The sequence below is a fragment of the Oreochromis aureus genome, linkage group 8 (genome assembly GCF_013358895.1).
Source record: "Oreochromis aureus strain Israel breed Guangdong linkage group 8, ZZ_aureus, whole genome shotgun sequence".
In the NCBI taxonomy this organism is placed as follows: domain Eukaryota; kingdom Metazoa; phylum Chordata; class Actinopteri; order Cichliformes; family Cichlidae; genus Oreochromis; species Oreochromis aureus.
The window spans coordinates 10,698,185-10,716,836 of NC_052949.1; the positions used below are offsets into that span (position 1 = coordinate 10,698,185).

An 18,652-nucleotide genomic window follows, 5' to 3' on the forward strand; every position below is an offset into this window, starting at 1 on the left:
CTACAGCTACTGCCACTATTTACAACTGTCTCAGGCCCCTCCCTGGGCCTGGTTGTGCTGGAGGTTTCTTCCTGTTAAAAGGGACTTTTTCCTTCCCACTTTCACCAAAGTGCTTGCTCACAGTGGGTCATATGACTGTTGAGGTTTTCTCTGTTTTCTTTGTGTTAATGTGGCGTCTTTACCTTACAATATAAAGCACCTTGAGGCAGCTGTTGTGATTTGGTGCTATATAAATGAAATTGAATGGAAATTGAATTGACAATTGTTCATCTAGTCCCTTAATTTAATCTAATTCAACCTTAGCAGGTGTATTGCATGAGACCCAAGTAAGTACAGCGCTATTATTTCTGCAGTAATATTTACAAAATTGCTCTAAATATATCTATTTTTATTACATATTATATTACCAAAATATTAAAACAAATATGCTGTATGTGGAATTACTGGAGGTATAGAGCTTTCAGTTTTATCGGCGCGAACCTGTCAACCACTAAAATTTGGCATCTAGGATTTAAGGTATTTAAGTCAAACAGGCAATTTTACAAAAATGACCAAATAAGGTAATAAGGTTTGTGTCATTAATCTAATTTTATATTCAAATACACGTTTGGCTTCCGAAAATTCCAAAATGACAAGATGATCAACGTTACTTCTTTGAGCAGTTATTCTCTTGCCTTACCCTGTCTTATAAACACAGCACACCTCTCTCCTTCACAGTGGTGGCTAATGGCTTCTTAAAAGCCAAAATACACCCCCCGCCAGGCTCGGCATCTTCAGTTCAGTTTACAGCCGATTCTTTGGTTTTCAGATGAATTTTATTGAATTTAATGCCAAAAAAATCAATTATTAATTGTGTTAAACAATCTTATTAAAATTAATCTGATCAAAAAATACAGAATTATGATATTGTGGCAGGAATTATTTACCTGGAATATTTATAAAGAAATTAGAAACATTTTATCAGTTTTTCCCAGCAGTTGATGTTCCAAATGTATTTAAAAAGGGAGATAAAATTTGCTTACACCATGGTATTAAAATGTAAAATCCTTTTTGATTAGAAATTTGTGTGACCTGTGTTGATAGATATTACCTCAAACAATCAAAGAATATACATAGATGACTTCATATAGCTGCACAGTTAGAAGTAGACTAGTATAATGCCTGAATGAGGGGATCAGGACTCTCCTGTGGCTCACCATCTAAAGTCTGAGACGTTGCGTGATGATAAAGAGAGACACAATTTTAACACTTAACAAATGAGGCGTTGCGTCGCTACACCTGCACGAACGTAAACATTGCCATCTTCTTCCTCTTCAAAATGACTGATCCTCCGCTCCACTCTGATCGCTGCCCTCAAAACACACTTCAGTGGCCTAGCTTTTTCTCCGAGCCTCCTGCAACAGTTTGATTTGGTTTCTGTTTTACGGCTACAAAGCACTCTCAGAGCTGTTTTTGTCAGAGAAAAGTGCACTACAAATGCCATTTATTATTGATACTGTCTGATATCGAGGCCAGCTGTGCCGTTTGTTTTAGTCCGCTCGGACTTTGTTGTGCCGCACTTTTGTCCCTGACAAGATGACAACTAGCTGTGTTTGTGTGTTTCTTTGTTTTATGGGTCATTTGACAGAACATGGTTCCTCTTTACAGGGCAGCTGTGTTTAGAGGTTTTTGAATCTGCTCTGTGAAAAAGTAAAGTAATGGATCTTTGAGGAAAAGAAAAAAAATTAACAGATTCGTGGATGTTTTTCTGTTTGCAGAGTATCTTTGCTCAGTTCCAGTTCAGCAGTGAGCGCGTCTTGCCTTCAGATGCACTGCGGAGCGCTCTGGCCAAGACTTTCCAGGACGAACAGCGCTTTCAGCTGGGCATCATGGACGACGCTGCTGAGTGCTTTGTGAGTCTGCGACAACATTTATCTGTACACACACACCTGCACACATAAATAAGAGAGGTGAGGGGATGCCTAAAGGCTGATCTGAGCGAGTGTTTGAGGAACTCCCACATCTTTACTGCAGTCAGAAGCCTTCAGGGGAGAGGAGATATGGAGCACAGCAGCCTCAAAGAAATATGTCTTTTGACAAGCGTGGAGTGTTCACTTTTTGTTTAGACTCTCTGTGTTTGTGACTCCACCGCCGGTGCCTGTTGGGTTGTTACACTGTTATGCTGTGAGCGATTCCTTGTCATCTCATCCGATGTATCTTCAAGCTTACGAAAAACATTGAAATTAATGGGAAAACACACCATCTCCCCTGAGTGCCCTTGCAGGAGCTCTGCAACCAAACTTAAACAGCTATCTTATTCTGTTGGCCAACAATCTGACCAAAATATAAAATCATTACTCCTTTCTGATAGCTGAAGAAAACATAATCATTTAAAACATCCCCTGGCAACTTTCAGTCGCTAGGGAACAATGTGCATTCCCCACAGTAACCACAGTTGGACTACTGTGGCAGTGTAACTTGAAGATGTGCAACACCAGCTGGAAACTGAGAATATTCATCTTCAGTTTGAATGTTGTCACTCAGTGCTGCAGCCAACATGACTCAAGAGGCACAAATTTAATTTAATGTTCTCCCTTTCTGTTTTTTTCTGGCTTCACAGTTGGTAAGTAGATCGCAGGTGTTTGCAGTTTTCAAACTGTGTGCTAGCAAACAAAACAATTACAAGGAGGTCTTGGTTCAGAATAGTACACCTAGGGACAGCCAGAAACCTCCAGCAATCACTCTCCATCGGGTTCATTAAAGGGTACAGTACATGATTGATACATTTCCTCTAAATGTATATGCTCCCCCAGGATCCGAGTTAAAATTTTTTAAAATAAATGATTGATCTTTCCAAAATATTTGAGTTCTACATGGAGCGGATGCTAAAATATTCTGGTGACACTCTAGTCACAGGTTCTGTTACTTCACTTCCTCGGCGCGTTCCTCTTTTCAAACCCTCTTGTTGCTTTCTTTTCGCCACTTTTGTGCCTCTCTCTTTCTTCGTGTGTGTTTTATGTGTGTGCCTGAGAGGCGCTGTCTGATCGATTGGTAGTAAATGTGTTCAGTCAGGGAATCCGTCGGCTTCTTATGAAATATAGATGCAGCTCCCACGGTCAGATTAACAAGAGCACCAACAGAGAGGAGCGATCAAACACGCGCACGCACACACACGCACACACACTATAACCGACCATATTCCCGTATATACCACACACGTTAGCTGATGTCTTTCCCACGTGTTTCTCAGGAGAACCTCCTGATGCGAATCCACTTCCACATCAGCGCAGAGAGTAGAGAGGACATCTGCACAGCAAAACACTGTATTCCACACCAGAAGTTTGCCATGACTCTGTTCGAACAGGTAAGGGGATGTTTGTCCCTTCTGCCCCTTCAAAGAGCTGCTACATCTTTCACTTTTTAGATGCATTAATTAAACCATCCAAAAAACATGAGCGCGACATCTTGGTATGAACCTCAGAATGCTTTTCATTTCCAGTGTGTGTGTAACAGCTGTGGAGCCACATCAGACCCCCTGCCCTTCATTCAGATGGTTCATTATATCTCCACTACATCCCTGTGGTAAGACAAGCCGCACACCTACACACACCTGAACACACACAGACACACCTACACACACTGCAGTAAATCTGGTAGCAAGCTGTGGCAGGGTAGCAGTAAAGGAAGGTACAGCATGTTCCCTACTTCCCTGCACGGGTCCCTTACTGAACCGTGAGTGGCAATCACACATTACGTCCACACATGTGTATCTTCCTGCAAGGGCAGGTGAGGATGTGCAAAACGACTCCCCCATGTACAGGTAGATGATGTTGTGTTGGCAAATACACATGCAGGGTGTGTGCGTACTCAAAAAAATCGCACGTGCCGAGTCAATGAAATAAGGAGCAGGGGAAGTAATCAATCAGGTGTTTGATTTAGCGGACCCAGGGGCCGACATAAATCTATAAGTTGAAGTGAGGGCCCCGGAAAGGCCAAACAAGACAGAAATAAGAGGATAGATCCTCCTATATCCCATTTGGAAATGAAACACAGCCGAGGAAATAGAGGAATGAATGGCGGGGAGGGGGCAAAAGTACAAATAAACACTCAAAAAGTAGTTGTGGGGCACAGAGGTACCACTGCTCTCTGTTTGTGCCTGTGAGCACTGCCAAGCTATTTTTACCCTTAGTGAAGCCTGTTGTTTACAGTCTAGATAAGCAAATATGCAAAAGTCAACATGAGTAAGATAATCAGAGGGCACCAAAAAGAGAAAACAAATGGGTGGTTCAAGCACACGGTGCAAGAGTGTACCCGGCCGGTGTGTTGTTGTCGTTGTATTTTCTGCTTTCTTAGACTCCTCGTCTGACTGTGTATCTGAAGAGGAGAGGTTGAGCAAGGGGTTGAAATCGAGTGAGAGAGTGTATACAGAAGAGGTTGAGTTCATTTCAGGCTAATGGAAGAGGTGAGAGGAGGCGAGGAGAACGGCTGGGAGGAGGACAGGTTTTTAAAATTGTTATTCTTAAAGGAAAGGAATATGTCGCTAGAAAAAGCAAAAAGCAACCAAACAAAAAGAAAAGCACAATGCCGAATAAATGCACGCATTATCCCGTACATGGTACCAAGCCTGAGACAGATTTGTAAAGTTTATTTTGTATTCACAGAGAATTATAACGTGTATCTGAGCTTGTCCTTCAGAGGACAATTGTACTTAAAAGGGATAAACAGAGCTTAGTATTAGTAAGTGTCATTGCTTTATGCTGTAGTGAAGGAGATTGTCCTAGAAAAATGCATTTATGGTCCACAAGTAAAGCCTTCTGAGTGGATAATTGTAGAAGAACTTCTTCAACAGTAATGCTGATATATAGTTAATGCTCAATTACTACAGTGGGGTCAAAGATCAGCATCAGTCAGACAGGGTTTAGAAATTTTCTCATTTATTATTTTTTCATATAAAGAATAAAACGTTTGTGAAATGAGAGAAATACTGGAGTAAATTTCATTTGGCTTCATAGTATAGTGTGTTGCACATTTGCCTAATGAGTGCAAGACCTCCTGTTCAATCCTGAGTTGGGTTAGGAAAAGTATCTTAGTATCTGCCAAATTAGTCTTGCAAAGTTACCCACTGTGGAGGGATTTTTCATTACCAGCATCGGTATCTAAATGCAGAGAAAGAAACAAACAAACTTATCAAGTTTTCCTTTTTTTTGGTCTAACTCTGGGATGCATTCACTCGCCGGGTGTTTGATTTTATTTTGTGTGTGTGTGTGTATCCAATGCTGCAGTAATCAGGCAGTGAGGATGCTGGAGTGCAGAGAGAAACCCACGCCGGACATGTTTGGAGAACTGCTCCGCAACGCCAGCAACATGGGAGACCTACGCAACTGCCCCGTGAGAGCGTGCACACACAGGACACTTTTGCATGACGCACGTGCATGCCTTTCGACGTGCACAGAAAACGTGCATTTCGTTTTGTGCCGTTCCATGCTCAAGTTCTTTGCTTCCCTTTTATCAAGAGCAGAATGTAATCAGGAAACTAAAGCAGGGTGAAAATCACATTCTGAAAATATAATTTGCACTTGTTTCATCATTTCTTTGTTATTTTTCCTCCTTCTCTCTACGGCGGGTCTGTGTTACATAATCAGCGGCTCATTTGCATTTTCTTCCCGTTTTTCTCCTCACTTTCTATTACGGGAAGCATTTTCCAAGTTGTCCTCGTCGACCTCCCGTACAGTAAATGATGGCAATCATCAGCTTCTTCTTGCGGGAGAAAACTGCGTTTGGTTGTTCAGAGGAAGATCGGTTTGAAATTATACATGAAGACGGAGTATTTTTGGAGTAAGAGCCGTGCACGAAATGCAAACCGTAAAAGCAATAACGGGAAGAGAAAGAATGGCGTACGTGAACAGAGGAATTTTCAATGATTCCTTTGTTCTGTAGGTTTGTGTGTTGCGATGCCACATGGGGAAGTGCTGCTGCTGAATAGATCCAGTTTGGCCACACACACCCACCCCTGTCTGCCAAAGTATCTGTACAAAGAGGCTCCTCTCTGGGCACGAGCGAGCAGCTGCCCCTCTCGTCACACAGCACAATCACCACTTCCACTGCTGCAGCCACACTAACACACACCCAGCGTTTCTTTAACCACGGTAAACGTTGGCATTGTGTGTGCAGTCCCACGGGAGACACACAACCTGTCTGTGTTTATCTTCCATCACTTGCAGCGCTGATCTTTTGTTAATACCACCTTGGGCTTTGCTCAAACAAAGTGATGATATTTGGATGGAAGCGAGGCTGCTGGATGATACTGTAGGTGTGAGTGTGAGATTGAAGATAGGACAGTGTGAGGACTGGATAATGTGATTGATGGCAAAGTTTTGCACAGGCGATTTGAAATTTGGCGAGGTGTGAACTAATATCAGTGCAATAAAGTGAATATGTAGATGAGCTGATCAGCGTTTTAGCTCTTCAGATGTTCATCAAAATGTAGACATTATACTGGATCACTGTGACATGCGACAAAAAAATAAAAATGTTAATGTTTTATATGTCGTCTTTTAATGCTATTTACTCATAGGATTTGCTCAGTGCTCCCGTTCATGTTTTTTGAGTAGGAAATGGTGTGTATATATCTATTTGAAACATTTAGGTCTTATAAGACTTATAGAGTGCATACTGTGATTTAATTCAGAGCACATATAACATAAATGCACAATTTAAGCTGCAGAAATTCTCATCTTCCTCTCCGATGTACTAGTGCTGTTGCTTGGCATCCCTGCCTGCTATTTTCAACCCTTCCACCACCTCAGCATCCACCCACGGGAGGGCTGTTTACTTATTATGCCCCAATTTTATCCATCCATTTTCTTCCACTTATCCAGTTCAGGGTCACAGGGGGGCTGGAGCCTATCCCAGTTGTTACAGGGCGTGAGGCACGGTCCATCCAGGACAGGTTGCCAATTTGTCACATTCACACCGGCAGCCAAATTGCAGTCACCACTTAGCGTAATCCCGTGCACGTCTTTGAACTGTGGGAGAACGCTGGAGTACGCATGTGGTGTGGTGTTGCGTGCTAACCACCACACCTCCATGCCACCCGCTCCCCAATTTTTACGTAACATATCTAAACGATACTCATGAGCTCAGAACCTGGATGCCAAATTCAAACTGCATTTTTGTGCTGTAATAAAGTAACCAAGTTTCTTCAGAACCAGCCAGAATTAGACTGCAGTGTTTTTATACTGCAGCTGATTTAAGCAACTGGTTTGATCTGCGACAGTGCATCGCTATGTTACCCCATCAAAGTAATCTATTACTATAGTTACTGTAATTGTTCATTTGTTAGAAAAAATAAGACATGTCACTCTCAAATGTAATGAAAGAAAAAAATTAGAATTGTTATTTAACATACTTGGCTGCTGCTGGCTGTGCAGGATTCAAATGTACACATATATAAGTGATCATAGATTTATGGCCTGATATATGCATTATCTATAATGATACATTTATTATATGCAGTCAGTGACCATGGTGGTGACAAATGACTTGTGAAATAGGCCTGCGTGTTTGATTTTTTGTAGATTTGGCTGTGATCCTTATTGATATAATAAAGCGGTTTACATAATCTAGCTAAACTGTTGGCTTGTTTACAGCCTCTCTCATCAGCTGTGGTGGTTTAGGCGTTTATCAATCCTCCATGAACAATCTCTTCAGTGACTCCATTATTAAAAATGAGATAGCATTTTAATTCCGCTGCTCTTTCATTTGTCAGGAAGCAACAACAACAAGCGTTGTGTCATTTTAATCTGAAGACTGCCACAATCAGCATACTGCAAACCTACAGTATCATTTGACCAGCAGCCCTGTTATATAACTCTCCGTGTCTTGGAAAGGTCTGCATGGCCACAGTGATTAAAAAAAGAAAAAGATTGGTAGGAAAAAAAAATCTTTGCATATAAAGTTCAACGATGAGGCTGCACCGATCAATGCTGTATTATGAAGCAGAGCGAATCTGTTTGCACAACCGTTTGATGAATGATGTTGTCAGCGGCTGTTCCCCTCAGCGCTGAGGGCTAACTGAAGCTGTGTGTCCCATCCATGTGTCCTAAGCATACAGATAGCCTCGTGTCTCAGTGCTGTGCTGGTTGGCTGCTGCTCCCTGGCTTGTGTTTGTGTCCCTTTCTGAGAATTGAGAAGCAGACCCTGGCAAAATACCTTCCTGCCATTTCTGGTGCCAGTGCAAGACGGCCCGCCGCCCACAAAGGGAGAGTTCTGTGTGCGATTGTGCTTATGTGTGCGAGTGCTGTGTTTGGCAAAGTGTCTGGTTGCCAGGGTGTTCTCAGGCTGTTTCCGAGCCCGCTCTGCCAGCACTGCGTGCATGCTTGCGTGTGTACATGTGTGTACGTTTGTGTGTGTGTCTGTGTGCACCAGCTCTGTGGTGGGTCATGACTCAAAGGAAGGATTCAGAACACACGGTTCTGAACTCAACAGAAGGCCCAAGGGACAAATACAACTCAGCACAGCACTTCTTCCTCTGTCGTTCTCTCTTACAGTCCTTTCATCATTTCTCTGTGTTTTTTAGCCTTTTGTCTCTGTCCCTCACGCTCCTACTGTTCAGGTTTTCCGTGTGTGTGCGTCTTTATTACTGCCAAATAAAAGGGATGGCTTCAGTGATGTGCACACTCTGTAGCCTCATCACACATGATGAATAAAGCTGTTTAATCACGCACTCTTTTTTTTGTTTGTTAACCTCCTCTCGTCCTTTCTCCCTCACAGAGTAACTGTGGGGAGGTATTGCGTATCCGCCGGGTGCTGATGAACTCACCGGAGATCGTGTCCATCGGGCTGGTGTGGGATTCAGACCACTCTGACCTAGCAGAGGATGTCATACACAGCCTGGGAACCTGCTTGCGTCTGGGAGATGTAAGCGACCTCACATTATACACTCGTTTGAGCAAAATTAGCGTATGTCGTGCGTTTCTATGCAAGCAGCCGAGCCCAAACTGACATGAATACACAGACGTAATTCCCCTAATATTCTGTGGCTAAAATAGCTTTGTGTGCAGTGTGTACATGTGAATCAGAAGGGCTGTTAACTCCCAGCAAGCACCAGACGCCCCTGGGCCTTTTCAAGACTAATTTCAAAACCAGTCAGGGTCTGTAAAAATACTCATAAATACTTGAATTTTATTGAAGTGAAGGTGAAAATGCGTTGGTTTTTTTGCAGAACAATGGAAACGTCTACGATTAAATTTGTTGACATTTAAAAAGTTTAGCTGACATCTGCATGACACTTTACTGTTCAAAAATGAAAATGCATGCATATCTTATCTTATTTGCATTGTATTTGGGTTTGAAAGGTTTGCAATTACACAGCAACACATTATCAACAAATAAAACAAAACAAATACACAAACTAGTGCTGGATGAGATTTCTTAAAAATCTTTGCTTGCAGAGCTTATTTGTACTGCACTCTGGACAGTCAAAGCCTATTGTTCCCAGATACTCTGGTTGCACAGTGCTGCAGTGGTTTATAGAGTCATCTCACAGGAAGAAGGTTCTGGGTTTGTTAAAGAAGAGGTCTCCTTTCAAGGTTCAGTCAAATTTAGATATAAAGGGATGTCATTTCAACAACCAGTAAATAAAACCTTTTTTTGCTGGGTTTTCTCAAACTGATTTCAATTAAAAACAAAAAAACAAAACTAACAAACTTTTACTGTAGTGCCACCAACAGGAAAAATTTGCATGTTTTTAAAAGCTTAGAGCCAAATAATTGTAATCTCTTGCTAACAGTGCATGCATACTGGCATACCGAGTGTATTTGCATGCTAATGTTTTGCAGGAGTGCTGGAGTTTTTTGGTTTTCTGTCCTTTCAAGTAAGGGTTCATGGAAGATTAGTGGCAATGCTCCAGAGCACAAGCCTGACAATCATACACTGAAATTTGTTTCTCTCTTTTGTTTAAGAGAAAATGCATCACAGTCTACTAGTCTTAGTTCTTTCTATAAACAAAACATTTATGCATATCTCATACCTTTTGGAGAGTTGTTATAAAAGTGAATAGGGTCCAGGGTGGGAAAAATCAGAATACAGTAGATTCCTAGATTTCCGGACCAAGAGTAGTAATTTGTAATTTGATCTACAGCAAACTGCTTTCTGCTAGATGTAAGCACATACATAAATTATTTTTCAGCACATTTTCACATGCAAACTGTCCGACACAAGCACATGCGTGGATGTATATGTATTTTCAGTGTGTGTGTGTAAACAAATACACAATAACTTGCAAACATGTGCAAGTTCAGCATGACAAAACAACAAATTCTGTGCAGATACGACACAATCTTCCAGACTTTCAATTTTCTTATAAAGAGCTCAGAACGCTACTTCTCCATTTACAGCTGCAGCTTTTACACCTCTCACACACACACATACACGCACACACACACGTGTTCGACCTCTGATAGTCCGCGTCATGACTGAGTAATGTTGATGCATTTTAATGCCCCTGTTACATCTCCAGCCGCATTTCGAAGTGATATCCATGAATAATGGATTAGTGAATATGAATATGTGTTACAGTGACTCAAGTTTTTCCCTCTATCTTCTGTCTCCGCCTGCTGCTCTGTCTCTTGTTTTCATCCTGCAGCTGTGAGGAAAAAAACAAGCTGTTGAATAAGAAAATCTGAGGTGTTACCTATTGAATTTTCCAAATTGTGTTTAGCTACGAAAAGTGTGTGGATTTGCCTCCACAGTTACTTTCATTTGCTGTTTTTCTGTATCTTACCCGTCCTCCTTTTTTGCACTTTTATGTCCTGTTTCTCCTCAGATTAGATAACTGTAGTGCTGCTGCTGCAGTAAACCAAACTTTATATTCAGTTAACTGTGAATCAGCTGTTAAATTTTGAAGGAATTCATGCTGATCTTTGTTGTTTATCTGCAGAAATTGAATGTATTTGATTTATGGGCTGTTGGATGGACAAAAGGGTTGTGGTTGTGCAAACTTGTTAAGATGTATTTTCTGATATTTTAAAGATTTCAAAATAATAAATAATGAAAGCAATTGCTGGTTGCAGGACTAGGTTTATTCTAGCTTATTATGTTGAATCGTGGAGATATATGGTTCATCAAAGCACAATGGCTAGAATTATACATATGGCTATCAATACACTGCCTTTGTCTGTGCATGTTACTGGCAGCATCATCTGGAGCAAGTGACCTTACTAAGAGATGAGTGTGAGAGCCGTGCATCATTTCTGCTTCAAAAACTGCAGCGTGTATGCAGCACTGTAGGTTTGTGTGCGGTTTGCAAGCAGAGGAAAGTGAGGAGAGTGAAGAATTACTGCATACAGCATATACTAGGTGAGCAAAAATGTGCTTGTATTCACATTAACTAACTCTTCTGTCTCTCTCTCTCCCTCTCTCTCTCTCCTATACCGCACACCTCTCCCCTGCATGCCCCCCTCCCTTCTTGTCTCCTCCCCCTCCCTCCTATCTCTCTCTCTCGGTAGTTGTTCTACCGTGTGACAGAGGAGAGGGCTCGCCAGGCGGAGCTCTACTTGGTGGGCATGGTGTGCTACTATGGCAAGCACTACTCCACCTTCTTCTTCCAGACCAAGATACGCAAGTGGATGTACTTCGACGACGCCCACGTCAAAGAGGTGAGACGTAGTTTGAGTCCCGAATCTGCATGCTGCAACACGAGGAGCATCTGCTGCATCTTCACTTGTGCCTGTGAGAGCAGGAATGACAGGAGCTGTGCTGTATGTTAGTTTAAGTGCTGCACAGTCAGGTCTTTTGCAGTAGTGGCAGCTTGAGATTGATTATGTGTTTAAGGTTTAATCCCTGTCTTTGTTTAAATCTATGCACTTAAATCTCAGTGCAAGAACTGTGTTCATATTATTTATGTAATTTAAGTGTGAGTCCTTTTCCTAAAGGCAAAAAAAATCCTCATGAATACTCAGCAGAATTAACAGAAGGAACTTGTGTGCATGTACCTGTCCTAGACTATCAATCATAGTTCACAATGAGGGTCATATTAGATTATTGACTGAGATAATATGATATCAATGAAGACACAGCAGCACAAAGTGTATTTGACCTTCTACTTTTAGAGGAATATGAGTAACGTTATATCCTAAAACAGATAGTTATACTTCCTTTTTATGTGTGTGTGCTTATATAAATATAATAGTTGTGTGGGGTTTTGTGTCTGTGTTCTGCATCTCCAGATCGGCCCTAAGTGGAAGGACGTAGTGTCTCGCTGTATCAAAGGCCACTATCAGCCCCTGCTGCTGCTCTACGCTGACCCCCGTGGGACGCCGGTGATACTGCAGGAGAGCCCAAACCCCTGTACCAGCTCCAACCCGCAGCTGGAGCTCCAGCACTGCAGCAGCAAGGCTGGTTACGACAGTGAAGACTCTGGTACAGCAAAGATGATACACTCTGCTAAATATCAGATCGGGTTGATCTGTCTTTATCATTTGAGAACATGCGGGGTTATAGCTTTAAAGCTCTGACCTTCAACCCTATAATCTGCCTCTGCATACTGCAGAGCCTATGCTATAGTATTATCATGCCTTTAACTGGAAACATATGCGCATACAGGATTACCTAAAAGGTCACCTCTCTTTCTCTTTTCTCCCATAGGTCGGGAGCCATCCATATCCAGCGATACTCGTACGGACTCTTCGACGGACAGCTCGAGTCACCGAGGTTCTCGCAGCCGATCTCTCCACCAGTCTACAGGCAGCCACCTCTCCAGTGAATCCCAGACCACAGTGGTCTGTAATTACGACACTGGCACACCGCCGCTTGGTGCTGACGCTGGAGGTAATGTTACTCCAAATGTTCTTCCCCTTAAAAAAATGCAGTTGCACCTTCAGTCAAGAAACCCCAATGGTTTAAAAAATAACAGGAAATACTCAAGTGTTTTCAGGGAGATGCAGAAAGCATCATTGTTGATATAGTTAAGAGCAAACAGTTATGCGTTTTCAAGTTTCGGTGAAGTGAAATGGGTTCTGCAGAGTCTTCAGGTTATGCGCCTCGTTAGTGGTTACTCTCACATTTATTTGCACTGCTGCCTGCATAATTGCCCCCCGTGGGATAAATAAAAATGTTATTGGATTTATTTTCTCTTCCTTTTCTCCCATGTTCAGAGTCAGCAGTGGAGGGTCCTCCCCGCCCTCCCTCTCCTCCGCTGCAGGAGTACAAGGAGACGGCTGTCTTCCTCCTCTCCTCCCGCAGGCCTCTGACCTCCTCTTCCTCTTCCTCCCGTCCTCTGTCCTCCTCCTCTTCTTCCGGAGTTGGGGGCTGTGAGGGCGGGATTGGGGGTCCCCACTGGGAGGATGAGAGCACTAGCAGTGAGAGCAAGTCCAGGTACTGCAGCACTCGTACACATCGGCTGTAGAATTAGGTGAAAGCAAGATGAAAATATTTCACGGTAATGCCTTCTTCAGATCACACGTAAATACTCACATCTCTTCAGGCGAAAAAGTAGAAGTGCTTATTAGATATGGAGCTTATTTTCATGTTGTTAGGCTACTCATTCAATACAACTATAAAATATATATATATTTCAACACTGTAACCCAGATTGAATTAAAAAGTTAATACGCTGCCCTTCAGCCTGTTAGAAAAAAATGCAGATGAGGAAAAATCTCAGATTCCTCGCTTTGAGTTCATAGTTAAACAGCTCTGCACACTGTGAGACACACAGCAGTCTGTTCCTTCTGATCTTTAAGTGAAAGTTTGTGATAATAACACAACACAGCTTAAAGAAAAAAGATGCACAAGAATGTTAAGTGAACTGTAGTTAGCATCCTATTGTGGGGCACATGCTCAAAGGTTGTGAATGCCCACTTTTTTAAGAGTTCTGGTTCTGGAAGTGAATTTTCAATTTATTTCTGAAATGGCATTTGTGAAATGTCAGTGGAGATTTCCTTATATAACGAGTTTTCAGTCCTGAACCAAGCCAAACAGTTGTGAGGTGAGTCGTGACCATAAAAAGATTTGATTTGGATAAAATAAAATAAAGGAAAACAAAAAAAGGCCAAAGGTGCAATACTGTTTACATAATTATATTTCAAGGTAAAGAAACTTCTCATCCAGCAACGCTTTGTAAATCTAGTTTCCACAACAAAGGAATTTCAGCCTTCTTGAATTTAATAGGTTTCATTATCATACTGGTGTATAATAAAAGGTTGGAATATATTTTGTATTTTGTGATGTGTATGTAACAAAGTATAGGCTCATTATCAACATGTTACAGTCCTTCACTCCTGACTGAAGTTTGCATTCTTGGTAACAGCGACCTCCACCAATCAGAAATGTTGCTGTTTCAATTTAATTTTTCCAGTAGTGACAATGTGAATAAAATGTGCTTTTGTTAAGATAAGGTTGATATCATACAGACTTGTGCTTGGTTAGATTGCTTTGGCTTCTCAATCAAAGTCTGTAACCTCACTCTTGAGGTTACAGACTGTTTAGCTGAGTTACAGCGAGCCGACTAACTGCCGCTGCCTTGCATCACTCTGGGCTAGTTCTGTGAAGAAACATTTTACACCTTTGCAAGATTTATTGTTTGATGAAATCAAAACATTATAGACAAGTTAGTATCACGGATCACATTAGCAGGTAGCTTTTCAAGCTAGCCAAGTAGCATTTTCACTGAGATTTGAATTTGCCTGCAGTAATGTAAGCTAGCAAAAAAGCTACAGTAAGTAAGTTAGTTGTAGTTTAGCTATACCGCTTGAATCTGGCAGTGCTTATTTTGTAAAATTTGCTAATAAAGTATTGCAAGGTGGTCATTTTGTTATGTTAGTGATTAGTGTACTCTATTTTTTGAAAAGATGTCACTTTGGATCTTCTCTAAAGCACATCCTAAATTATGGGCACATAAATAAAGGTATGACTGTTCTGCAGACACACGGCCACTAACGACATGAGGAGCTGTGACAATCATAGAGGCCTAAAGACCAATCAGTGGCCTGGCAACCACTGTTCGCTCTCATCTCTTGTGCAATGTGAAATTGGGATTTAACACAAGAAAAATTATACGTGTTGTACTTTTAAGTAAAAGAATCATAAACAAAAATAGACATTCTGCAGAACATTTTACTTTCTTTTGCAGTTTTTGAATAAATTTTACCAGAAGACTAATTTGTATAGGATTTCACCATATTTCTATTTCAGTCAGTAGACATGTTCAGCATTGAATCCTTTTTCTTTGCTCTCTAGTTCTTCTGGAGGCCGCTACAGGCCAACTTGGAGGCCCAGGAGAGAAGCGCTGAACATCGACAGCATCTTCACCCGACAGAGAGGCTCCTCTGTGGGCTATAACACTGTGCCTGGCCCGCCTCTCCCTCCAGGGCCTCAGGACTCACTCCCTTTAGCGGGACCTGCTCCACAGCTGGGATTGCAAGAAGTAGAAGCCAGGGAAATTGGGGAGTTGGAGGCGGGGTTTGGGCTGGTTGGGCAGCCCAGGTCTCTGGGCAGCGGGCGGACGATGGGTCCCCCTGCCCCTCCACCTCTGAGAGGGGTGGAGCACCAGCCACGTCTGATTCAGAGGATGGAGAGTGGCTACGAGAGCAGCGAGAGGAATAGCAGCAGCCCCGACAGGTAGGAAACGTACAGATACAGATTTGTGTGTTTGCATTATCAACATTTCTGCATTTCGTTTACCCTTTTCCTTTGTTTACAGGGAGGTGGGGCAACAAAAACGGGTGCTGATGTCAGGTCCTTCATGGCGTTCAGTGCCTAAGTCCAAGAGCAGCAGTGCCATCCTTCAGGAGCTGCCCCCACCTACCTGGAGTGGTGGCACTAATGCAGGTGTGTGTCTACGCTTACTTTCTTCAACATGCATTTAAATTGATTAATATTTTCATTCCCCATATTTCTCGTGTGTGTGTGTCTGTGTGTGTGTGTGTGTGTGTGCGTGTGCGTGTGCGTGTGTGTGTGTGTGTGTGTGTGTGTTTTCAGGCCCAGGGCGTAGTGAGCTGGACGAGCTTCAGGAGGAGGTAGTGAGGAGAGCCCGCCTGCAGGAACAGCAGAAGCGAAGGGAGGCGGAGCGGGAGGCAGCCATGGGATTTAATCCCAAACCCAGCAAATTCATGGACCTGGACCAGCTCCAACACCAGGGTATGGATGAAATATGGAAAAATAGAAAAACAGCGGCTGGAAGTTGGTAGTGGATATGTACGGGAGTTATATGCTTATGAAATACTTCCAGTGGAATGACATTTGGGCTTCATTTGCCTATGTTTAATGGATCTTTCCTAATATTTCACTGCCCGCATCAACACTGATTTACTTATACAACAGCTGATAAGTGAGAAAGCATTTATGTAAATTTAATGTGTTTAAACCTTTACGCCTCAAAATTGCATTTAAAGCTGCGCCAAGCGGAAACCCGCGTAGCAAAGGCCCATCTAGACAATTCCGTGTCTTAATTTGTGCTTCCAAAAAATAAAAGGTATCTTTGGTATTAAAATGTTATGCTTTATGCTGATAACATGTATATTTATGCTAAAATCTTGCCTAGCGCAGCTTTGAGGTCACCTGTGTCTAGATTAACAGTCACAGTGACTTGTACGTCCATGTGTCTGTCTGACCTCGTCTTTGTCCTCGTTCCCATCTGTTGGTCTGTCTCTCCATCTGTCTCTCTCTGATGGTTTTTTTTTTTTTTTTTATCCGTCAATTAGTTCAGTGTGTTTTATTTCAGAGGACGTGTGTGTGTTTGTGTGTGTGTGGATCTAGCAGTTCCAGCTGTGTTCAGTGTAGCTGAACAGAGCAGAGCACAAATTCCTGTCAGATTAGTTTTTACAAAAATGGAAACTCCTGTGGGGCGTTCACTGACCGGCACAGAGCGGGAAACTCTTTCTGGGTGATTCCTATTTAGAATCACAAGCACAATCCAAGTTCAGTGCTCTGATATCCTGGCTGTCCTCCAGAGTTTACAGTGTGTGTATTCCTCTGCTTCCAAAAATGTGTTTCTCTACCTTTTTTGTTCTTGTGTGGTCTATAATGATGTGGGTGCCTGTGTGTTGTGGTGTGAGCTTTAGATTGTGTCTTTCTTTGACTCGAGTCACACTTTAAGGGTCATTCCATTAATTTTACAGTGAGTTAATGAGTATTGCTATGTGGCCTGTGACAAAACGTTCTGTGATTTCTTCTCCGTCTCTGGAGAATCGGTATCGGCTCTGGGATAATTACTCAACTGATGCCCTCTGAGACTTTAAATGTCTATAATAAACTGTGCATATGGACTTCAAAATTTGGGTATGTACCAGGACGTGAGGCTCTAATATTAGACTCTCAGAGTTGCTTCATGGGGGTGCCTGACTCATATGAAGTGCGATCACAAAGTTTTATAATTCCACCTGGTTTAGTGATTATTCCCTCACAGCAAGAGGGTTCTGGATTCTAACTTTGGCGTGCACGTTCTCCTTGTGTATGCCCGGTTTTCTTTGAAAGCTTCAATTTCTTCTGCCAAAAAAAAAAAAAAAAAATCATGCCAAATTAAATTCTAAATCTTATGAGTTTCATTTCGTGGTTAAAAATACAGCTAACTTTCACTTTAAGGTTGCTTCCTTGTGCATTTCTGGGCTTTTGCTTGCACTTCTTCAGCTTTTAGATTGCTTTCTGGAAATCCACTTTCTTGATTAAGCTTATAGTTAGGGCTGGATCAGGTGATGCAGCCTAGGCATCCTTCACCCTTTTCCCCCCTCCCCTCCCCTCACCCCAAACCAGTCGCGTCATATGGCTTTTCTTCTCTGCTCCTGGTTCTGCCGGAGGTTTCTTCCTGTTAAAAGGGAGGTCTTCCGTCCCACTGTCGCCATCTGATTGTTGGGGTTTTCTCTATATTATTACAGGGTCTTTATCTTACAATATAAAGTTCATTCAGGCGATTGTTGTTGTGATCTGGGGCTATAGAAATGAGATTGAATTAAACTGAACTGAGATCCAGCACACACTGCAGATGTGCAGCTTGTCAGAATGGGACTTCCATACTAGTTGCACCCAGTGCTGGTGCAGTGCTTCACAGGGAGACAGCATTAAACTGGAAATTAGCCAGATACACATTTTTACCTGTTATACACAGAATCACAAAAACTTTCAGCTGTTCCTTTAATCAGGTCTGAGCAGTATATTTTTGCACATGCTATTTAGCCACAACAGCAATGTAGCTCTGTGGATAGCATTTTGGTATTAATAGAAGTAGTATAACTTCAGCTGAAAGCAGATGACATCAGTTAGTTTTTCCTTTAGCATGCTCATTGAGTCAAATGTTTTGTTTTCTCATACTTTCAGCCTTATATTTAGCTTTATTTAGCAAATGTTAACACGCTCACACACAAAATCAACATCTTAAGTGTTGTTTGTGCAGTTAAAAACAAATAAGCTCGTGTCAGGCACCACTTACAAAGTCATTCATGCTGTTTAAGTAGTTATACCTGAAACAACCTCAGCTGCAAATCAGCTACCAGCTTTATAAATAGCATTGAAAGAATTATGTTCACATCTTGTCTCGACTCAGCATTCAAATTAAAGACTCGGACACGGCCTGTGTGACTTCAGGCTTGACTTTAGATCGACTTTGGGAACACCATATGTGTTCCCAAAGTATGTGTCCATATTCCTGTGTGTGTGACTTTTTCATGAATATTTGATCAGTCCA

The 18,652-nt window shown here is 42.1% G+C and overlaps 1 protein-coding gene across 6 annotated transcripts in view; it reads left to right on the forward strand.

The window, feature by feature from the left end:
- The window catches only part of LOC116328801 (inactive ubiquitin carboxyl-terminal hydrolase 54-like), a 70,960-nt gene that overhangs the window by 40,326 nt on the left and 11,982 nt on the right, over positions 1–18,652 (forward strand). For all 6 annotated transcript variants that reach the window (XR_005614023.1, XM_031750683.2, XM_039616034.1 and 3 more), the window contains 12 exons: positions 1,758–1,892; positions 3,230–3,343; positions 3,479–3,561; positions 5,262–5,367; positions 8,752–8,898; positions 11,487–11,636; positions 12,207–12,399; positions 12,625–12,807; positions 13,134–13,353; positions 15,214–15,594; positions 15,677–15,804; positions 15,955–16,113. Coding sequence is in view for 5 of the 6 variants with exons in the window: in XM_031750683.2 (XP_031606543.2) it covers positions 1,758–1,892; positions 3,230–3,343; positions 3,479–3,561; positions 5,262–5,367; positions 8,752–8,898; positions 11,487–11,636; positions 12,207–12,399; positions 12,625–12,807; positions 13,134–13,353; positions 15,214–15,594; positions 15,677–15,804; positions 15,955–16,113 (1,999 nt within the window). In the remaining variant the exon portion in view is untranslated. The remainder of the gene's footprint in view (positions 1–1,757; positions 1,893–3,229; positions 3,344–3,478; positions 3,562–5,261; positions 5,368–8,751; positions 8,899–11,486; positions 11,637–12,206; positions 12,400–12,624; positions 12,808–13,133; positions 13,354–15,213; positions 15,595–15,676; positions 15,805–15,954; positions 16,114–18,652) is intronic.